The sequence below is a fragment of the Myotis myotis genome, unplaced genomic scaffold (genome assembly GCF_014108235.1).
Source record: "Myotis myotis isolate mMyoMyo1 unplaced genomic scaffold, mMyoMyo1.p scaffold_m19_p_2, whole genome shotgun sequence".
In the NCBI taxonomy this organism is placed as follows: Eukaryota; Metazoa; Chordata; class Mammalia; order Chiroptera; family Vespertilionidae; genus Myotis; species Myotis myotis.
Window position 1 is genome coordinate 19,973,689 of NW_023416324.1, and position 23,925 is coordinate 19,997,613.

Sequence of the window (23,925 nt, forward strand, 5' to 3'; positions counted from 1 at the left end):
GATATGTCTGTTTGCATTCCTAAAGGCAATTGTGTATTCTAGCTAATAAAAGCAGCTGGGAATGGAGCAACCGCTATGGTTAGGCTGTCCTCTGGTTCCCCCGGTAATTAAAAAATTAATATTCCATCGTTTGTATCATTTGTGCGTCAGCCCTCTCTCCAAGTCTTTGAACCCGCGAAAGCCACGCTGGCCATGGACTCTCGCAGAGGGTTGTGAGGCCGGAGATGTGAAGCCATCTGTTTCCAGATGAAGAAACCAAGCCCAACGAATAACAGCTCACTGGGCTTCTTTCACTTTATTCCTTCACCACACTGTGCAGGCTGGTTTGACAAATATTTTCCCCGTTTACATAATGATCAAGATAGAGAAGAAAATTTTCATGGGGCATTAAATAGCTCAGGGAATGAAGAGGCCACAGCAAATAAGTCCCGTTGTCACCTGAACGACTCTGCAGAGGCGGGGAAATGGTGAAGCAGGAGAGAGGAGTCGGCTGGGGAGGATTTAACAAGCCAGTGATAACTCTGCTTCTCCCCCAACAGGAGCCTGAGAGAATGGCGGCCCTGCTCCCCCTGGTTTCAGGGAGCGCAGTCACTTCCCAGGAACCGCACTGGCACTGGCAGCCCTTCCAAAGCATGAGAGTTTCAGTTTAGTCAAACAATTTAAGCTCGTTTGTGGCGGGGAAGAAGTGGATTTATAAAGAAGCAACCAAGGGTGTTAAAGAGGCACCTGAAAAGACAGCCAGAAATCTGGCTTAGGGATTAGAACAACTGGCTTTCTGGGCTGCGGACAACTGTCCGCTCAACAATTATCCAGCCTAGCAGGAAACATATTTTTCTGTGTATATTTGCATCCAAATAGCATGTATTCTGTCGGTTGCATGAAAGTCAAAAAGTTTCTCCTTATAAACTTCATTTAATGCCAACGAGTCTGAGAAGACATCATCACCAGTCTCTTTTCACACAAGCAAACAGGAGCAGAGTATATGATTGGCTGGGATTTGTTGTACATCTCCAGAGCTCCAAGCACAAGCTGCCTGTGTGCCAAGCACAAGAAAAGCCTGCATATGAGCTAAAGGTCAAGAGGGTGCAGGCTCATCTTATGAGCACATACTTGGATCTTCCTACCTCACAGCTCCTAGTGAGCACAAGAAGGGCTTCCAAGCCAGATCCAGAATTCAATGTCATTTTATTAGCCCAGATCCCCTAAAAAAGAAAAAAAAGCCAAAACAGGGGATGCAAATTTTTACATACTTTATTGATTTAGGGGCCAAACAAGGCAGTATTTGGTCTTTAAGAAAGGCACCTCATTGAAAATACATCACAGTGCTGTCGAGTGATCCCAGTCACAGGATGTGAGGACCGGAAGGACAATCTTTGGATGATGTTGCTTAGGACACTTGCTCATTTATTTGAAGGGCCCCTTCACACACCGTGGATGAAAGAAGGCAAGAGCGTAGAGTTGTGGCACACATCGGGTGGTTGCTGAGCACTCACCCATGAGAGCAGGTGGACTGGTAAATCAGTGGTAAGCCGGCAAGGGAGTGAGACCGGCCTGTCCCCGCTCCCCATGACTCCTGTAAACATTTTTTGCTGAGCCACTGCCCCCAGGATGAGCACACCCTGTATCTCTTTCAAATGTGGAGATGATTTTTTGATCACAGGGTGTGGGGAACCAGTGTCAGTAGTCAAGCCCTGCCTGTCCCTGGTTATAGGACAGAGAGGACAACAGTTTGATTTCCTGCATTCCTGGGCGGACAACCCATGAGGTTCTGAGATAAAAGTTGAGGTCTCAGGGAACTGGCTTTAAAAAACATTGTTACCAGTCCAGAGTAAATGAAAAACTGATTCCTTAGAAATAGTACTGCACCTCCTTATTTCTACTTATATCCTTCAATCAGTCTTTACAAAAATTAATTACACATACTCTTTAAGACTCCTACTACATGCGAAAGAATCACCTCCCTACAACACTGCTGCCCTTCCAATGCTTTTCGTGAGCCCTTCACCACACTTGATTCTCCATCCTTCCCCTGACCACCCCTCCCCTCTCCCCAGCACCTAAAAGCAGGGATCACGCCGCGGGGTGATGAGCAGTGGTGCAGTCGCGCCTGGCCTTCTGCTACTAGGCTGAAATAGAGAGGAAAACAAGAGAGAACAAAATGGGTTTTTAAAAACTAAGTAAACATCAGAGAAGGCTGGCATGCACGCCCCAGCAACCAAATGCATGAAACACCGGACATTTCTTTGCCAGGTGAAAGCTCTCATGCTTGCCGAGGTTAAGGCTCTGGAATTAAATGAAGCAAAAATTGAATCCTAATCACCCCCCAAAAGGCATACACATTCCCCACATCTAGTTTATACCCACAGCCCAAATATCACACACACGTGTTGTGTGTGTACGCGCACAGGTAAATGTATATGGAAGGATGACAAATACTGAAGCAAGGATCATGCACGTTACAAACATTCAAGGACCTCAACTTTGAGACCAAGTGCCTGCAACTGTCCCCAGTCAGAGTGGAGCAGACTCCAAGATTCACGAGGCCACCTCAATCAGACCAGGATCCCATTCCCTGCAGACAGCTGACAGTTTTGGTTTCACTCCTTCCCAGAAACACCACACACCAGACTGGGCGGAGTTAGTTTACAGGCAGGGACACAAGGAAGAGCAGAGCCAGCAGACACTCGAACCAGAAAGAGAGAGAGAAGCAAGACAGCCACGTACCCACGTTCAGCTGCCAGGCAGAGGACAAGCCCCTGGTGGTCCCAAGAGAGCAGGAGAGTTCAGACAGGGGGCACTGGGCACTTGAGAGTCACTGCACTGAGTCAGCAGATGATGCCAGGGCAGGAGGCATTATTTACTGGACCTGCCACTGATTTTCTAATGGTTTTTCCTGAGGCTGCGGCTTTCATGGTCCCTCACAGCAGGCTGTTAATTTGTCCATTTGCCACGAATCACACCAGAGACCAAAAGGCACAGTATGGAACCCGGGAAATGCTTTACAGTTGGGGAGCTGAGGTTAGGCATAAAGTTGGTTACTGTCATAGGTGATTTTATTTTTGGGTGATCTTTTCTTGGGGAGTCTGTGGCCACCATCATCATGAAGTAAGGGGCGAAGGATTGGATCTGGAAGGGAGAGGGTTTGAGTTTAAAAGGTATACATCTGATCTAAGTTTCATATCCTGGAGAGTGACTGGGTTTGAATAAATTCTAATCAAAACGAATCCAAGAAGAGACTACCTCCAAATCAGTGTTCTGTTCATCCTTGGAAACAGAGGCAAAATTAAAAATAAAAATAAAAGCCACTTGGAGGAAGCAGACTGGCTGCTCTCAGATGCCTAGCCTAGGTGTTTAGAAGATACTCTGAATTTAAAAGGACCTGTCATCTGGTTTAATTCTTTGGCCACATTTGGTTTTCAAGCACAGTTCCCAAATGATCCCTACTTTATAGAACCATGATGCAGACCACAAAAATATCCCAGCTTGGCCTGGCTCTTTCTCTGGTGACACCCTCTTCCACTAATTTCTGTAATCTGTAATTTTAGTACCTTTTGACTTCCATATGGGGGGGGGTGTGAAATCAATGAATCCTGTCCATACATGGACTCATGAGGCTTTTCACCATGGGCTAGGACAGTGGTCGGCAAACTCATTAGTCAACAGAGCCAAATATCAACAGTACGACGACTGAAATTTCTTTTGAGAGCCAAATTTTTTAAACTTAAACTATATAGATAGGTACATTGTTATTAACTTAATTAGGGTACTCCTAAGGCTTAGGAAGAGCCACACTCAAGGGGCCAAAGAGCCGCATGTGGCTCACGAGCTGCAGTTTGCCGACCACGGGGCTAGGAGAGAGGTGGAATTCCCTGCAAACAATCTGCCACCAGGAACTTGGGCCCTGCCTGACTACACTTGACGTTGGACTTCTAATCAGCTATTGGAGATGGAATAAATATCAGGGAATTGGTACCTGGCAGATATCTGAGTTAATTTATTTTAGTCAAGAAATCAAATCAAGAGTATGTCTAAAGAAGCAAACAGCTGGGAAAGCCACCTCACCTATAACTTAGAAAGTAGGAGAGTGTACACATACCTGTACCAACACACACATACAGATGAGATGAGAGTTGCACATACACCAAAGATACATCAAGCAAGTGCGTTTTTAATCAATTCATCAAATGATATTCTAGCTGGCTTGAGGAACCTTCCTTCTGCCTGGTCTGCCATTCCCACCCTCTCCCTCAACATGGATAGGAAGAAGAAAGAAATTCCTTTATAGACCCAATATTAGATAAACATAACCAAGTCTTTACATGTGGCTTTGGAGAAGGCTGCTAGAATGCTCGCAAACACGACATCAGGGGTCTGGGAGGCGTCGATGGCAGCGTGGATCCCCCGTTTCCTGTAGTATTCCACCAGCGGGGTAGTCTGCGTGTGATAGCCCTCCAGGCGGATTTTCAAGGCCTTCTCATTATCATCTGATCTTCGGATCAATGGTTCCCCAGTGATCTGAGAACAGGAAGAGCACAATGGAAGGCCGGGACTGTTAGCCAGATGCAGATTTGGGCTGCTGTCTGATCCCAAAGTCCATGAGAGGGAAAAACAGACAATCTAGACCATATCAAAATCAGGGATGCATTAGCAATTATAATCTTATTTGTCTATTTCCTGTTTTTACTAGAGTGTCAGCCATCAACAATCTGAAAGTAATAAGTGCAAAAGAACTCTGAATGGTAGAACTACTATGTGAAATGTGACAAAATGAACACATGATGGGACTGAAATCTGTGTGAGCTAATGAACTTGTCTTACAGACAGGGGTTAATACAAGAAATTCTTACTATTGCTTGCATGCTCTAAAACATACAAAATGGACTACTTATGGCAAATGACACAGTGAATATGTATGAGACCCTCCCTTTTACACCTGCAAGCAATTAAAGACTGTCATAAGAATGTGACAGTCTCCAGCCAAAATATTCTGAATCTGCAGGGCACGGGAGAATCACTAGAGAGAGGACATTCTTCTGAAGGTCAACAAACTTCTGTCCAGTACTATCCTTTCCACCCTGACTGATTCTGGGCTTCCAAGCAGCCCCTCCAATTAATTGGCCATCTAGGTTACCGTGGTGTCTGAAAGGTGCTGTCTTGGACAAAAGGCAGGTACAAACTGGGCTCTGGGAAACAGCTGGCGCTGGTAGCCACCTCCAGGTCGAGCAATAAACCAGCTGGAGAAACGACTCACTAAACAGCCCATGTGGTTTACGTGACTAATATTTCTCATGGTTAAGTTAGTAATACTGGTAAGACACAGAGGGGAGGTGGAAAAAACAAAGAAGAAAAAAAGCAAAGAAAGAAAGGGGAGGGAAAGAAAAGGAAATTTCCTGTCCTGAGGCTACATACGTCATCTTTCATGGGCTCCTTTGGGGGGTTGAACTCCTCGTGGTAGGAACGGCCACTCAGGGGGTGAATCAGCCTGAAAGACAGCAAAGGAACACAAGTCAGGTGGCCCGAAAGTATCCCGAACTGCAGGGGTCTTCAAGATGATGAGCAGAGTCAGGGAAGCTGGTGCAGGGCTTTAACCCAGCAGAGAACGCGGCTAGAGGCAACTCTTGCTTAAGAAGATACTGGGCTTATGCCTGAGTGGGTGTTTTCTATTCTGACCCAACATGAAAATGAGTGTCTGGCTGAAGAGCTGGTATAACCACCTAATTCAGGACTTGAAAGAGGAACTCTGGTGCTGGTCTCACACAGCCATTCATTCCATTCACCCGTTTATTCAACTGTTACTAAGTGCCTAGTCCCATTCAGGCCTTAAGCTGAATCCAGGGGCCACAGGGCAACCAGTCAAGTTTCCTGCTCACAAGCAGTGCTTAATTCAGTGCGGGAGGCAAATGTGGAAATAAATAACCACACTAAACCAGACAATCCCTTAACAGAGATTTGTGTAAAATGCTACGGGGGACAGAGGACAGAGAAACCAACCTTATTTCCTAACCTAGTTTGGTTATAAATCCAGAAAGGTGCTACTGGGAAAATATGTGCCATGGATGCACACACCACCACACGAAGCAGCACCGTTTGGGATCACGTAGGTAAAAGCGAGCCCATCCACTGAAGGGCAATAGTCAAGGTGCTGGGAAAAACGACTCACTAAACAAGCCATGGAATAAACCATGGAATTAGGAGCCCAAGAAGCAGCACGTGTTTGGCACTGGAGCTACATTTGTGCTGTGCCCCTTAGGCAACATGCCTGTGTTCCTGACTGGGTGCGGCCACGCCACAGGAGCCCAGAAACCTAAGAAGGGAAGGAGGCAGGCCAAACACGGCTCAGCAGCCAGGGCCCACTTGCTCAAGCTCATGTGGTTTCCCAAGTCCATGCCAACCAAGGTCTGCCTATTTAATTTTTTAAAAAAATATATTTTATTGATTTTTACAGAGAAGAAGGGAGAAGGATAGAGAGCCAGAAACATCGATGAGAGAGAAACATTGATCAGCTGCCTCCTGCACACTCCCTACTGGGGATGTGCCCGCAACCAAGGTACATGCCCTTGACTGGAATCAAACCTGGGACCCTTGAGTCCGCAGGCCGACGCTCTATTCACTGAGCCAAACCGGTTAGGGCTGCTTATTTAATTGATGGCAGCTCTCCTCAAGGTCTATTAGACCAGTATGTCCCAATATTTTTCAGCTCTTGACACGCACAGAAATACAGTACTCGAGGTGCTTGCTCCTCCGGGGGACGTATGGCCTCCCCAGGCCTGCCTGCTGCTCTGATGGCCGAAGGGATCAATATCTCAGCTCATCATGTAGGAAAAGTCTGTGTTAGACTTCAGAGCTGTGTAAAATATGATGTTGTTTCAATAACCGCATTTTTTTGGGGGGGGGGTGTCAAGTGGTCCATTTATAGCATAAGGTGGTTCATTTATAGCACTGGGGAGAGGAGAGGTGATGGCAGAGAAATTATCTATACTGAGTGGGCCGGTGACTGCAAGCATGCAAGGTGAGGATGGGCCCTCCTGTATTTCAGCTGTGGGAGACCCAGGGGAGGGAGAGTGCAGGCCGATCCGCTTATCTAGCTTTCCCTTTGGGAATGGGGTGGCATGAGATGTGGACCGTATTTCTTCACTTTCTGGAGAGCACAGGGCACAGAGCAGCCAGCTGGCAATAAACACGACTTTCTCCTGTCCACCTCTCTACATCTCTTGCTCACTCCCACATTCCCTCAGCTTCCAGTTACAACAATAGTGCTCCTTCCCCACTCACAAACATCATTTAAAGAGGAATGCAAGGCTCATTCCTTAAAAGGAAAAAGAGAAAGCCCAATCTCCAAATTCTCAAAACGGAATTGGTCTTAAGTTCTGACTAAAACAGCTCTATGAGTCACAGAGCCTGGCCTCTTGGGGAAGGTGAAGATGTGGAGGGGTCGGGGCTGGGAATCTGCAATCACTGGGACCTTGAGTGCGGCACTTCAGACACCTGTATTCTCATCCACAGAATGGGACGGTAGGAGACATTAGGCTAATTATACCAGAGAACCAGCTGGTAGGATAATTAGGATACTAGAGAGCCAACACTGAATAGGTTAAAACCCCAAACTACCAACCATACTTATTCAAGAAATAAAATAATGACTCATAAATTTATTAGAAGTGAGGTCTGTGCTCATTCAGAGGATATCTACAGGGGGTCCTTAGCATGTCAGATTTAAATAAGATCCACATGAACTACTAGGTCCTGACTTTTAATTCCAGGAGGCAGAAAGCAGGCTCTGGTGCCAGCTCTGTCACTAACGTGCGGAGGGAACTTGGAAACAACAGTCTGGCTGCCCATTTCCTCCACTGCGAGGGAGGGGTCACACCAAACCACTCACTTCCAAATTGAGAGACCGAGTCTTCTCTGTTTCGTCCTCTACAACCACCCTGTAGTTTGTTCTTCAGCATCTCTGTCCCCAACCAGCCAAGCCCAGTTAAAAGCCTCCACTTCACATGTGGGCCAGTCAGGCTGCTAGGTGGAGTCCTTGTCTGTTTCTCCTTTCCCCATTTAGCCTGTATGCCAGGACCAAGCTAATGTTCTTAGAATGTTGTTTTTGCCACAATACCTAGTGGCTTAAGAACATGCCACGACTCCTGACTCTGTCACGTCCTTGGCAGACCTTCCCCAGTCTAGCTCCCACCCTCCCTTCCCAACAGCACTCATTCTACTGCCCAGCCCCCCAGGCCATTCCTCTAAGTCTGTACAGACCCTTGCCACCAACCCCAGCTAGAGTCCCTCCCCCAACCCATACTCATTCTGGCCTCTACTCCCTTTGGGAAAGCCAACAAAATTCTCTTTATCCAGGAAGGTCAAGTTTGACATACACCTCTCCTAGGCAGCCTTCTCTCCCTCCTCCCAAACTCTCTTCTTGGACTTCCTACTACACTAACAGCTCCGGTTTCAGGTATGGTTTGTAAACTCCGAGGTCTAAGATGGGCATGTTGTTGTTCTTCTATACCAGCGGTTCTCAACCTGTGGGTCGCGCCCCTTTTGGGGGTTGAACGACCCTTTCACAGGGGTCGCCTAAGACCATCGGAAAACACATATTTGATTACATATTGTTTTTGTGATTAATCACTATGCTTTAATTATGTTCAATTTGTAACCATGAAATTGGGGGTCACCACAACATGAGGAACTGTATTAAAGGGTCGCGACATTAGGAAGGTTGAGAACCACTGTTCTATACCCTCTCCTGCTCCCTGCCCCAGAGTCTAGTACTGTGCTGAGCACAAAGCAGGCACTCAAGAAGCTGGCCCGAATGAATTAAAGGTCCCCAATGTCACCTATTACTATTAACATTTGCTTTGCATACGAGGGACCCCAGGCCTGGTATGTCCCATCTTATCAACCCTACCACTGTATCAACTTTGTCTACCCTGTGCCAGTGGGGGTTCAAAGAAAGAAAAGTTCCTGTATTGAAGGAGCCCATGGAAGAGCTAGGAACAGGAAACCTGGACGCTTGAAAAGAAAATTAACGTAAGATGATTCCACTGTGTCTAATATAACCTTACAGGAAACCACCTGTATCATGCACTCTGCTGTCTGTTTACATGCCTGCCTCTCTCCTTGAAGATCTGGACTGCAGACACATGGAAACAATGTTCAACCTCATTAGGAAATCAGAGTAATAAAATTTACAATAAGAAAACAGCTTCCCCTTAATTAAATCCAAGAATTTACATGAATTATGATGATCACAGCATCAACTTAAAAGTGAACAACTGGAAGAAACACAAATGTACAACAATAAGGAAACAATAAAGTAAATGATGGTTCATCCATGAAAAATCATACAGCAAATAAAAATAATGGTCATGGATGTCTGGTTCCATGACGTATGCTGACCACCTTCCTGAGATTCCATTAAAATGGCCACGGAATATAAAAGCTAAAGCCCACAATAAAAAAGGGGTGGGAGGATCTATTAGTGGCTGAGAGCTTTCAACATATTTCTGGGAGACACAAAGGAGACGGCAGAGTGATTAGTAAAACAGGACAGAGGAAATTGCCTGCGATCTTTCAGAACCAACTCGCTTGGATGCAGTGCATTTGTGTTCAATGTTGACTACGATAGAGAAACAAGCACTTTAAAACAAGACATGCACAAACACAAAATAACAGTGGTTTTGGCAACAGTGGCTGTATGATGAGCAAAATTTCCCTTCATTTTCTAAACTTTGTGTAGATGGTCATATTACTTGTATAATTAATAAAAACCCTACAGCAAGGTATGGCAATTCCAACTGAAATCAGATTTTTAAAAGCATTAAAACAGAGGTATACATGGAAAGAATTTAGCACTTCTTAAGCACCTACTGTAAGCAAGGCTCTGAATGATGCACTTTATATGTTACACTAGAGGCCCAGTGCACGAATTTTGTGCACAGGTAGGGTGCTTAGTGGCTGCCAGCTGCGGCCTCCCTTTGTTCTGCACTGCCCCCCTGTGGTCAGCGCACGTCATAGCGATTGATTGAACTCTCGGTTGGTCAAACTCCCGAGAGGACACTTTGCATATTAGGCTTTTATATATATAGATAACATGCGCAGTAGTTCCTCAAACAGGTATTATTAACCCCACTCTAAATATGAAGAAACAGACTCAGAGAGGTTAAGTTACTTGCCTAGAATCAGAGTAAAAGGGTGACAGGACTGAGATGCTGTCTGACTTCAAATCCCTTACTCTTCTTTCCACATCCCATTCCATCACCACCTCAGCAGATATCACCAAATAAAATCAATCTGAGTTGAAATGGCATTAAGCTTCATGACTGGGATTAGGCAAGAGCAGTTCCCATGGTCTGACGAATCTCTGAAGAAGCATGAAAAGAAGGGACCTTCTAGGGACAAATACCTTCCTGTAATTCTCCGGATCAGCAGGGAGTCTGGGATGCGGAATTCAATCACAGAATCAAGCTTCTCTTTCCTCTTCTCCATGAGGTCGTCAAGCTGTAAAAGAGTGTGTGTCCCACCTAAGCTACCGGAGCTTGATCAGACCCATTTCCCTCAAAGGAATTAAGAGATTAAGGGCCAGAGCTCATTATCATGCAGTGGTGATACAAAACAAACCCACTCACCATTTCTGCCTGCCTCACAGTCCGGGGGAAGCCGTCTAGAAGAAAACCATTTTTGCATGGAGGGGTGTCCAAATTCTTCTCAATGAGTTCCACGACCATTTCATCACTCACCTGGAAGTCAAGGACAAAATAGCCTTGGGTTTAAATCCATAAAACTAGGTCAGTGGTCGCCAACCGGTGGTCCGTGGGCCACTGGTGGTCCATGAGGTCTGAAAGGTTGGCAACCACTGAACTAAGTGACATTAACCCAATTGCAGGGTCACAAGTTTGTGTCTATATAACCTGATGACTGCAGGAGATGGTGGGGGTTGACCAGAATGCAGAAAGGCTCCAACTTTCCTGTTTCCCAATCTTGATTAGGCTCACAGTAAAGTGACCTGGGCCACCCTGGACATGACACAACAGAGAAGTTCACTGATTGGCAAGATTGGGTTGGCACCAAGGAGCTGAGGAGGCCAGCCCAACACACCTTTGAGCCTTTGTGAAAACCCCAATGAGGTCCCCTCCCAGCTTTCAAAGACTGGTTTTCCTCCTGGGCCTTCAGAGAAAAGGTTCCCTGCTAGTATTACAGTGACGACTGCCCATCTTGGTAGCTAATGCTCTTATCTCCCGGGACCAGCTGTGAACTTGGGGACAAAGTGTAAGCTTTGCAACGAAGTGAAGGTTGGAGATAAGTAATCTCATTGCCACATCCCAACTTTTTCTCAGTACAGGATCTTCTGCCAAGACCCAAAGTCCAGAATAGCTAGCTTTCTAGCTTGACAGGGCCTCACTGACATGAAAGGAAAGCTGGAAGCAAACGGGCAAATGGACAGGTGGTCAGGGGTACCATTCCATACCGGCACTGAATCTCAAAGCCTGACAGGAAGTATCAATTTGGGAATGGAGGCAAAGTTCAGCACCTTCCCTTCCATGTTAAATAAGATATAAAAAGGCCAGAGGACCAAGCAAAATATGACTTCTAAAGGTGATTTGCAGAAGCCATGTCCCAGAATAACTGTTACAATTAAGCTCTGGCACTAATCAAAGATTTAGTAAATATCAGATTGTATTTGTCCAATCAGATTAACTGGACTAGAAACAAGAGAAAATACTATTCTATCTCCCAAACAGGAAGGACTACATCTGTCAAAAGCAATTCCTCTGATAGTGACAGAGAACAGTTACAAACGTAGATTAAAACCACCCTGTGGCTCCTAACTCCTTTCTTTAACACATCCTTGAGTTCTGGCCTAGTGATGACAGTTTCATTTTTGGCCCTAAAAATTGGGTATATTACACATTGCATCAGCACAGAGGAACCTCCAGAATACCGTGAATAAAATAAGTGCCACAAATTCAGAACAAACCAAGTAACCTGCTGCTCTAAAAGTTCCTATGATGTGCCAGTTTGTTCAAACGCCCTGGAGCACAGGGCTGTCCAACAGAACTTTCTAGCAATGGAAACATCCTGTATCTGTGCTGGCGAGCAAATGCATGACATGTGGCAAGTGAGACTGGGGAACTGGCTTTTACGTGAAATTGAATTTAAATAGCTCCCTGGGACTAGTGGCTACCACAGGAGGCAGTGCAGATCTAGACTCTGGGGAATATCAACGTTCAATGGTACCACCAACCTACCAGCTTCCCGGCATCCATAGTTGCCTTCAGCTTTTTCCCTAGCTCTGAGCCAGAAGCCACCATGGCCCTCAGCATGTCCCCAGTTGCCAGATGGCAGACACAGAAGTTTTTGGCCAATTTGGGTGCCTGTGGAGGGAAAACAAAAATCAAAATCCAGTTACCACTGCAGGCCCTAGAGTCAGACTTCCTGGGTATGAACCTGACCCTGGAACTTATTGGCTGTGTGAATTTTGGCAAATGCGAATTTCCTTACCTGTAACAGAGATAAAAGTACCTGTAGTATAGTCTAACATATACTGACATGATATAATACATGTAAAGTACTTAAAGCAGTGCACCTAGCACATAAAACGCTATCACAAATATTAGCTATTTTCACTCCTTCTGCTAGATACATTAGTGACAGATCAGCCTCAGTTTCCCCATTACAAATGGGAAGAATAAAAAAAGTAGTATCAATACTTCACATGGTTACTGTGAAGTTTGGGTTCATGTATATAAAGCACAATGCCTGGCATGTAATGTGTTGAATGAATATTTGCCAAAGGATTGAATGTGTGATTGTCAAGTGCTGTGGCCACTGGCCCTAGAGGCAGCCGGGGCAAGGTGAAAAACACAGTTTCCTCCAGGCAGACAGTTCTTCCCCTTCCCTGGCACTAGGTAGCTGCATTATCTTGGCCAAATCACTTAACCTCCCCGAGGCTCAATTTCCTCATCTGTTTAAAAATGAAGGCATAAAGGCTCCATCAAGGAAGGTAGCTGTGAGGATCAGATGAAATATATACAAAGAGCATTGAAAAACAGTAAGCACTTGTTAGTTTTAGGAGGCAGTAAGGCCCTTTAGCTAAGAGCATGGGCTTGAGAGTCAAATGACCTGGGTTTCAGACTTCAGGCCTGCCAATGACTAGACAGATATGTTACTTGAGAGAAATTATATCACCTTTCTATGTTTCAAATTTCCTCTAAGTAAACTGGAGATGGTAATAGTACCCACACCACTGGGTTGATGAGATTATACACATTTCAGCATATGCAGGGCCAGGCTCATAGTAAGTGCTCAGTGAACATTAGCCATGACTGTAACCCCTGACCTAAGCCCATATTCATTTTTACAGAAATGAATTTACCCATTCATCATATTGATGTCTCTTCCAAGAACCCTCCTGGGAGCCAAGGAAACAGATGAATAGGAGACAGAGATTCTGTCCTCTGTGAGCTCATAGTTTGGTGGACTACATGTCACATTGAAGACCAGAACAACAGGAGACCCTGGACGGTTCAACACTGGTTGTGAACAAAACAAACAAAAAAACTGCAGAACTCATGAAGAATAGCTTCAATTCAAGGAGCTTAATAATTAGCTTTCTGGCTCACTTGTTTTGTTTAAAAAGTAGGCTTGGATCCTTGTTCAAACCAGTTACTGCGGGTTTTCGTAGGTGCACATAATAAAAACTTAATAGATGGGACTCAATGCAGCAAATTCTGGTTTGTGATTCATGGAATGATTCAGTTCAAGCAAAGAAATAACTTCAGCCGGAACTGGTTTGGCTCAGTGGATAGAGCGTCGGCCTGCGGACTGAAGGGTCCCGGGTTCGATTCCGGTCAAGGGCATGTGCCTGGGTTGCGGGCACATCTCCAGTGGGAGATGTGCAGGAGGCGGCTGATCGATGTTTCTCTCTCATCGATGTTTCTGACTCTCTATCTCTCTCCCTTCCTCTCTGTAAAAAATCAATAAAATATATTAAAAAAAAAAATAACTTCATAGCAAAACAGAACCCAAGTGAGTTGTTAAAAGCTCTGGAAAACAAATGAAGGTCAGGACCCTCTACCTTCTGGTCTTCCAGACTGGCCCAGTGGCCACACACCCAGAGAACTGTGCTTGTCTGCCAATCTTCTCCTTGGTTGTTGAATTAACTTGGGTGAAAAGTGTGAAGGTCAGGCTTGTTCAAGGGGAAAGGCTGACGAAAACACCAGAAAAGTGCTGTCAGCAGCACAAAACCTAACTGTTATTTGTATCCACCCTCACCCCCTCACCCCCAAACTACAGGACTCTTCTGGGCTGTTCCAGGTGCCTGGATTCTACAGCTACAGGGAAGGATGCTCCAATAGGGAATATGTCGTTGCAGACTAACTCTTTATTCCCTGCTGCCGCAAGGGAGTCAGGGTCATGGGCTGCAAAGAGCTCAGACTTTGGAGTCAGACATATTTGCACCTGAATCCTGGCTAAAGCACTCAATATCTGTGTGACCTTGGGCTAGTTACTTAACTTCTTAGAATCTCAGTTTCCTCATCAGTCAAATGGGATTATGGATAACATCTACTTCTTAGAGCTGTTGTGAGGATAAAATGAAATAAGGTACCCAAAACATCAGACACACAGTAGGCATTCAGTAAACAAAAGACCTCCTTTCATGTCTTTTTTTTACATTACTCTTTTTAAAAAAACATATTTTTATTGCTTTTTAGAGGGAGAAGAAGGGAGAAGGAGAGATAGAGAAACATTGATATGAGAGCAGAATATCAATCAGCTGCCTCCTGAACATCCCCTACCAGGGATTGAGCCCATAACCGGACATGTGCCCTGACTGGGAATCGAACTGGCAACCTTTCAGTGCACAGGATGATGCACAACAACTGAGCTACACTGGCCAGGGCTCTTCTCTGTATTACTCTTTACTTGCAAACTACAGAAGAAGCTTGATGAAATAACTTTACCATATTCCCCTCACACTTCAAGCTTTCACTTTAGAGCAGTGGTTCTCAACCTTCTGGCCCTTTAAATAGTTCTTCATGTTGTGACCCAACCATAAAATTATTTTCGTTGCTACTTCATAACTGTAATGTTGCTACTGTTATGAATCATAATGTAAATATCTACTATGCAGGATGGTCTGAGGCGACCCCTGTGAAAGGATCGTTCGACCGCCAAAGGGGTCGCGACCCACAGGTTGAGAACCGCTGCTTTAGAGTAATGCTACTCCAAATCACAAGGCAGGGCCATGGAGAGAGGGTGCTTCTAAAATGCAGATTCTGATTTTTTAATGTGGGGCCTGAGAACCTGTATTTTTAAAAATATATTTTTATTGATTTCAGAGAGGAAGGGAAAGGGAGAGAGATAGAAACATCAATAATGAGAGAGAAGCAGTGATCGGCTGTTTCCTGCACACCCCTCACTGGGGACTGAGTCTACAACCTGGGCATGTGCCCTGACCGGGAATTGAATCCATGGACCATTGCCGAGTCTGAGAAATAGGCCCATCACCTCTATGAGAACCCTGTGGGGAAGGGGGTGGACTGTGGGAGGGGGGCGTGGGTAACAATGGCTAAAGCCAATAGGGAGGCAGAACAGTAGCTTTAGTGCTCTCAAGCTTCAGTGTGTTATCACAATCATCTGGGGCACTTGCTAAAAATACAAAGCCAGGCCCACCCTTAAAGTTTATGACTGAGTGTGTTGGGATGCTGATGCCCACAGTCTGTGAAGCCCTGGGGGAGTGGGGGCAAGACTGGGCTTTACAGTGGGACAGATCTTGGGTGGGCACCAGACTTACAGTTTACTCACTGTATCCCCTGGAACAAGTAATGCAGCCTTCTTAAAGCCTCAGTTTCTTCATCCCTAGATACAGACAACCATGTCCATCTGCAGAGCTGTTGTGGGGATTTAATACGATTATATATGCAAAAGCATCCAGCACAGTGCCTGGCATTTAGGGAAATAAAGGGAAGCTAACAGTTGTTCAGATTTGATTTAATCTCAAACTTACTTGTGACATCTTTCTGACTCCAGTTTTTTCGGCTCCCATCTCTAAGGTTCCTGCATATGTAGCTAGAATCATCTCCTAAGACACTGTTGGAAATGTTACGCCACCCCATTCCTCTACCCCCAACACACACATTCAGGAGGCATCAACGTCTCCCCAGTGCAATGGGGAAGTCCATATATCTTAGCCTAGCACTCAGCGTCCTCCACAATCAACTTTCTAAACCCCCAAAGTTCTTCAAATTTACCCCCACAAATCCCATTCTGTATTCCCTGCACCACTGCAAACAGCTGCTCTCTGTATAATTCTCAGACATAAAATAAGTCTCTCCATGGACATTAGCTCAAAGCTCCTCTCTATGCAGGAATACCCTTTCCCTTCCCCCTACTGGTCTAACCTCTATCCTTCCCTGTAGTCAAATTCTGAGCTTATCTCTCCCACCCAATTATCCCTTCTTCCTCCAAGAAGTCTTAACATCAGCAAACTTTGAGTTTACAACATGCCAAGCAATTTTTCCATGTGTTGTTTTATGGTATTTAGTATCCATAATACATTACAAATCCATGAGGTAGGAATTATTTTTATCTGCATTTTACAAATGATATTCAGAGGCTAAGTTGTCCAAGATCACGTAGCTAATAATAATAGTTAGCAACAGGCCTCAAGACTGTTGAGCCCTAGCTCTTAACCATGATGCTATATGGCAGTGATTTTCAACCTTTTTCATCTCGTGGCACACATAAAATTACTAAAATTCTGCAGTATACTAAAAGATATATTTTTTGCCCAACTGACATTTGATTCATTCACACCAGATGGCTCTTGTGTTGGCTGTCATTTTTAAAATATGACAATCTAGGGGAAAAGAGGTCAGTGCCCGACTAGTCGGGTATTGCGGTATACCAGTCGAAAATCGCTGCTACATGGCCTTGTTAAATCACAACCCAGAGCCTTAGTGGCTGTCCTTGGGAAAGTGTGTGTGTCTGGAAGAGAGCACAGGAGGACATTATAGACCTGGCAATGTTGTTTTCTGCTTATGGGTCTAAGCTACACAAGTACATTCATTCACATGGTGAAATTTCATCAAGCTGCTTGCTTATGACATTTGCACCTGTCTCTCTAGATAATACTTCAATTAAAAAAGTTTTTTAAAATTTTTTTTTATTAATTAAATCTTTATTGTTCAGATTATTACATTTGTTCCTCTCCCCCACCCCCCATAACTCCTCTCCACCCAGTTCCCACCCCACCCAATACTTCAATTAAAAAAGTTTTTAAAAAGCATAGAAACCTGTGTTTGAATTTCAGCTCTGCCTCTTAACTTACCATGTAACCTTAGGCAAGAGATTCTTTGAGGCTGTTTCCTTGTCTATAAATTGGGGATATTATTACCAAAATCACTGAGTGGGTAGGAGGAAGAACAGAAGACTGTCAACAAATTCTAGTTCTTGATCTAATCCTGAACTAACCTAGTCACTCACCTGCCCCTTCCCACATGGGACTTTGCACTAGCATGTATTGTTTGCATGAATGTTCACTTCTGCCCCAATACCTTGACTAATAGTGACAATGTAAGGTGGTGACTCTGCTGCTCAAGAATCAGAGTTCAAATCCTGCCCTCACTACTTTATGAGCATCTTGGGGGAGGATACAGCCTCTGGGCTTCAGTTTACCAGTAAAAAGGCATGGATAACAGGACCTACCTCTTGGGTTGTGGGTTTAAATAATAGAACACATGCAAAGTCTTTGGCCAGGAGTCTTACATAATCGAGCAAAGGGTGGCTATTTTGTATATTACACCCCCTCCTCCAGGGCAAGGGCTGCTCTCTCCATCTTCAGCACGAGACGTATCCAACAAAACACGCATAGGGCGGGAGAAAAATCTAACCCAGGGCAGCAGATAGCAGCAGAGAGAGCAGGAGCTCTTGAGTCATGCAGGTACAAGATCTGCCAAGTATTTGCTATGTCACATAGAGGACAAGCACTTTGAACTTCAGTTTCTCTAACTGTAAAAGGGGAAATGAGTGTCACTGCATGGACATAACTGACAGCCTGACTTGCAAGATGATAACTAATTGCTTAAGTGTGCCTGGCCTTCATTTGGTATAGATTGGACACATGAAAAAAAATGTGAAGAGGGGCTGGCAAAGAAAACACAAAACACATCTGTGTTTTGGCCACACTGTAGGAACATCCAATCACAAAAGGAACACTGGGAAGTAAAGTCATTTAAATAAAATAACCCACGTATACTAGATGTTTTAAACATCATTATGTTGATGAAAAAGTAGGCAGTTCCTGGCCAGTGTTGCTCAATGGTTGAGCACCGACCCATGAACAGGGAGGGCACTTGCCCCAGTTGCAGTTGCAGGCTCCATCCCCAGTGGGGGGGCGTGCAAGAGGCAGCCAATCATTGATGTTTCTCTCCAAATACACCTCCCCCTTCCTCTCTCTCTCTAAAATCAATTTTAAAAACATATTTTTAAAAAAGAGTTTTAATAGGAAACATTTAATTTCAGTCACACCAACATAAAAACATTGAATGAGTTATGCAGGTATATAAAGATGTACTCGTGGGAAGAAAACAAACATTACTGAGTAGGTACTAGGCACAAACCTAGGGTAAAGATTTTACATCAAAAGCTGAAACCGGTTTGGCTCAGTGGATAGAGCGTCGGCCTGCGGACTGAAAGGTCCCAGGTTCGATTCCGGTCAAGGGCATGTACTTGGGTTGCGGGCACATCCCCAGTGGGAGATGTGCAGGAGGCAGCTGATCGATGTTTCTAACTCTCTATCTCTCTCCCTTCCTCTCTGTAAAAAATCAATAAAATATATTTAAAAAAAAAAAAACAAAAAAAAACCCTGCAAACATTTACCAATAGGGGCCAGGCAGGCAATGCAAGTGAATGAAGTGGGGCAAATGTAAGCAAGCAGGGCAGAGGACTCTGCAGGGGACCACAGCGCACATGAGCCACCCAAAGCGGCCTCACCATTCAACTGCATGCCAGGCCGGATTGGAGGCCCAGAGCCCCCAGATCTGACTTCTCAAGAGAAACTAGAGCTCTGGATATTAACTGAAATTCCACAACTGAAAACTCTGTGTGGTCAACTTATTTTATTTATTTGAGAGAGAGACACACACAGACAGACATCAATGTGAGAGAGAAACATCAACTGGCCACCTCCTTGCAAGCTGCAGACCAGGGACTGAACCTGCAACCTGGGTATGTACCCTGATCAGGAATCGAACCTGCCACCTTCCGGCATACAGAATGATGTTCTAACCAACTGAGCCACGCCGGCCAGGGCTCAACTTATTATTTTGAAAGTTGACAAATAAATAAATCAGAGCCGTGGCTGATAGGTCCATTGGTTAGAGCACTGTCCTGATATGCCTAGGTTGCAGGTTTGATCTCTGATCAGGGCACATATAAGAAGCAACCAATTAATGCATAAATAAGTGGAACAACAAATCAGTGTTTCTCTGTCTCTGTTTCTCTCTCTCCTTTCCTCTCCCTCTAAAATCAATAAATAAAATTAATTGAAAAAGGAACAAAGCAAGCATTTATTCTGCCTTTTCTATACAAACCATACCAAATAGCAGGTGGGAAGTTTCTCTTTACAGAAGCATTTCAGTTAATAAACAAAAAGAGAATGATATAATTAGAACACCACCATTTTGCCATCCACGATGAATTCTGGAACCGGCATCATCAGAGACAAGTAGACCTGATGTGCCTCCTAATGCACAGCACAGCACCACCTGTGATCTAGGTGGGCTACGAAACTGAACTCAGATTTGGTAAGTGTATGATTAAACTACCAATTCACAGGAAATAGAGAGGAAAGGGGAAGATGTTAAATATGCCATGGAGATACAATAAAAAATTCCCAGAAAAAGGGACACTCCCAGGACAAACAACTCAGTTTCTCCCACAAAAAAACTGCAAAAACAACAACAAAACTAACCTGCAACAAACAAACAAACAAAGCTAGGAGGAAAGCTGTAAATTAAGACTTACAATGATCACATTTGTGAGACAAAGGGAAATGTGAACATTGACTACTAATAAAAATTGTTAATATTTTAAGGGGATATTGTGCTTGTTTACAAAAAATAATTTATCTTTTAGAGACACACACTGAAATATTTGCAAATGAAATGATATAATGTCTGGGTGCTGCTTTAAAATAATTTGAGAAGGGAGAGTAAATGGGGAAGGAATGGCCCCCAGCTTATGGTGATTAAGGCTGGATAATGGGTGTATGGGGGCTCATTATACCATCCTGTCTTCTTTTGTGTATTCAAACTTCATAATAAAGTTAGGGAGCACCTGCAGGCTAAATGCTGCTGTAGGCTGCCACTTCGCAACCTCTGATTTATGAACACTTTTTTTTAATTCCATAAAACTACAACCACCTATTGTTCCAATTATGAAAAGCTGTATAGGGTAACTCATGTAAATCTTACCCTTCCTTCAAGTCCCAGCTCTAATTACATCTCTCTACTTCAAGCATGCTTGCTCTACTTCCACAAAGCCTCTGACCAACACCCACATATCTGCACCCTTACATATCAGCTCATAATTTTCTTCAACTCTTTCTGACTACATCATCCTTTATACTGAAATACATCTGAGTTGGGAGGGTGGGGAGATGTGTTACTAAGAGGAGGGAGTCAATAACTATTGAATACCTACTATGTGCCAGGTTGTCATCTAGGTACCTATAGGTGCTCTACACACACATATAAAATTATCTTCCAAGATCCTCGTTTTGGTCTATCTACATGGGCACTGCTCTATCTAAATGAGTAAGGTAGTAAGGTAGGGGACCTACTTTTCCTGTGAGAACACTGAGGTTTGGAAGTTACAAAGTTTGCTAGACTATAAAGCCACTGTCCCAGCACTGGGCTGGGTTATCCATTTCACCACTACTGAAATTATTAACTTCAATATGAACTAAGGAAAAATAATAACCAATGCCTTTGAGCTACCCTGTTTATACTCACAGCAAAAATCTGCAGAGTCTTCTAAGACGACAGGTTACCTAATAGCTGAGGGTGGTAGCAACAGGAAAGAGGAGACTGCAGTGTTATTAAGGACAGGTGGATTAGGCAACAGTGAGTTCCAAGGATCAATCAGCTCTGGCTAATAAGAAAAAAAGGTTAAGTGGTCCTTCTTGACCTAGTATCCGGAGCTAAAAAGCAAAATCCCAGAAATGAACTGAATCTCCCAGACGTCCCTTCTCATCATCCACATGAACCTGTATGCATCCATTTCCAGCATCCCCATCAAGTACCAAGTAATGTGCTGGGTGCCACAGGGGTCCCAAAAATGAGTAAGACAAGATGGTCTGTTTACAAGACTTTGCGAGTACAGTAAGAGAAGAGTGGGCACAGAGCAGTCCCCAGAACCCCATTCATTTAGCAGCAAGAGCCTGGGGCCGGGGTGGGGGAGGGGAGTAATGCCAGACCCTAGGCCGAAGGGTTGCTAATCCAACCAATGGGCTTCCAAATCCTAAATAAGATCATAAATCCCAACCTTGATCTCTAGGCCCATTCCACCCCAGACACCGAGTGAGGCCCCACAGTCTGCTAGGGCAGAGGTAACTTCAGACTCCAATTACGTGGAGCCCCATGGTTCCAGGCTCCATTAAGTCAATTTTGCTAACGTCGGAAAGCCAGCCACCTGACCTCTCGGGGCCTGTTTTCTTACCTGTAGATTGAGGTGCCCTTTCCCATCCCCCCTTCTTAACCCCCAGCTTCACTGGTTCACGCGGGTCTACCTCCCTCCTCTCAGCAGCAGCACAATCAGCACATGCCAGCTCCCACTCTGCCCCCAGCGCTGGAGGTGCCCCGCCGCCTTCAGGCATTAATCATTATAAGAAACGATCCCCTATCCCGTGCCTGGAACGTAACCCTGGGCAACTCACTTCCGAGCAGCAGGGCGTCCGGGGTCCCTGCCACCACTCGGGCTGCAATCTAGACGTCTCAGCCCAGGGCTCGCCCTACCCTTCAAACCGGCTCAGCTTCTAACTCCTTACGAGATCCAATCAGTCTTTGGCCCTCCTACCTCCACACCTCAAGCCTGGGTCCCTCAAGAACGCTCATCCTAACTCACACTTCCCCGACCTCCAATTTGGGCCCCCCCGCCCTCCCAAAGCCTGGCCAGCATCCACCTGCGGGCCAGAGCGCCCCGGGAGTCAGCCCGCGGCCCAGCGCTGGGGCCATCCGGACCGCCAGCTGCCCTGACCTTGGGGTCCCCAGGGCTCTGCCGTCAAGCGCGGCCCTTCAGCTCACCTGGGTGCCCTTGCCGGCCCCGGGCGGCCCCAGCAGCACGGCCCGGATGCCTTTAGGACTCTCTGGGGCCGGCTCGGCCGCGGGAACGTTGGGAGCCATGGCTGCCGAAGCCTCCCGCTGTAACCGCCTGCACACTTCTCAGGTCCAGCGCTTCCAGGCCAGCGCGCCACGCACGCACGCACGCACGGCCCGCTCGCCGCTCACACTGGCCCGTCTTCACGTCTGTCAGTCTCTTCTTCCCGCCCCTGAGCGCGACGGACACTTTAAGCTACCAACCACGCGGCAGGAGTGAGGAAGGGGTGGGCCCTCGTAAACCGAAGGGGGTGGAGCTCGCGGCGGGTGTGCCGAGTGGGCGGGGAAAAGGTGAAGCCAGGCAAGAGGGCCCCTGGGAGTAGTTCTGGTTTAGGCTTTTTGACAGTTAAAGGCGCCGGCAGCTCCCGCGATTCCTATGAAATCGCCCGTGGGAGTGTAAATGGTGAAATCAGTTTTAGAAGACAAATTGGCAATTTGTATCAAACATCCTTTGGTCCGGCAGTTCCACTTCCAGGAACTTAAAGGACATAATCAAGGATATGTATAGACTTGTGTAACAAAGATGCTAATTGTAGCACTTACAATAGCCCCAAAGTCCAAACACTAACAAAAAAACAAAGGAAATATCCCAAATGTTCAACAATAAGAAATTGCTGAAATACATGGTAACAAATTTGTATACTGGAATCCCCCCTGCCCCCTAATCCCTCAGTCCCCACGATATTTGATCACATGGAAAGATGTTCATCAAACAGGAAACAAAATTGCAGTTACAACAAAACCCCAATTTCATTTGATAGTTATAGTGTCATTACATGAACTTCTCCCCTTCTTAGGGCATTTTTATATTTTCAAAAAGTTCTATAATGAATTCTAGAATAAACAGACATTACTTTTATAATAAGAAAATGACCTTTTTAAGTCAGGGAAAGGTAGTTGGTTTTTTTTCTTGTTGTTTTTTTTTCTTCTCAAAAGAGATGACCATTCTTGGACAGAGAAATCGTTTCTGCAGCTTTTTGGGGTGTAAACGTTTCATCCATACCCCCTATGAAGCAACAACCCCTGAAACTCTGGCAAGAGCAGCCCCAAGGGCCCCTTTGGACCTCTAGTCCAGAGTGTGATTGTGAAACAGTCATGTTTCCCCACAGGCTCAGAGTAACTCGTTTTCCACGTCCCGGGAATCAGCTTGGTCTCTTCTATTTTACCTCCTCTCACAAAATGAGTTAACATCCGTTCCTCATCTCCACCCTGTCCCTCATTCCACGAGGAGCCTGCCCTGGAAGGGGCAGGACTTGTTATGGCCATTTTTCAGGAAGATTTGCAGAGGCCAGTCCAAAGCCACACAGAGACAGAGTCACAAGGCTGGGAAGAACAAGGTGGTGCCATGAGGGTTGGGGTTCATGAGCTCAGGGTTCACGGGGGTTGGGGTGAGGGTGGGAAAGCAAGCATATATTCCCTGGAGGAAGCTTCTTTGTGGCCAAAATTCACTTCAATCCAAGAAGACCAGAGTTTATCAAGGTTTGCCCAGGGCTCCGGCAAGGGGCATAGGATAGCCTTCCTTCTCTACCAGCAATCCCTACAGTGATGCTGACCA

The 23,925-nt window shown here is 45.3% G+C and overlaps 1 protein-coding gene across 10 annotated transcripts; it reads right to left on the reverse strand.

The window, feature by feature from the left end:
- Positions 1-1,233: 1,233 nt before the first annotated feature.
- AK2 (adenylate kinase 2) lies at positions 1,234-22,462 on the reverse strand. 10 transcript variants are annotated; one of them, XM_036349011.1, is made up of 9 exons: positions 16,001-16,734; positions 15,788-15,884; positions 14,506-14,569; positions 12,240-12,365; positions 10,620-10,730; positions 10,397-10,491; positions 5,410-5,482; positions 4,320-4,515; positions 2,133-3,126 (listed from the first exon to the last, which is right to left on the reverse strand). In XM_036349011.1, exons 4-9 carry the CDS (start codon positions 12,312-12,314, stop codon positions 3,020-3,022), a joined length of 657 nt encoding a protein of 218 aa, XP_036204904.1. In that variant the 5' UTR covers positions 12,315-12,365; positions 14,506-14,569; positions 15,788-15,884; positions 16,001-16,734; the 3' UTR covers positions 2,133-3,019. The 10 variants fall into 10 exon arrangements, with proteins under 10 accessions (XP_036204903.1, XP_036204904.1, XP_036204905.1 ...); XM_036349012.1 differs by lacking the exons at positions 15,788-15,884; positions 16,001-16,734 and adding an exon at positions 22,299-22,436; XM_036349015.1 differs by lacking the exons at positions 14,506-14,569; positions 15,788-15,884; positions 16,001-16,734 and adding exons at positions 21,009-21,053; positions 22,299-22,436.
- Positions 22,463-23,925: the final 1,463 nt, after the last annotated feature.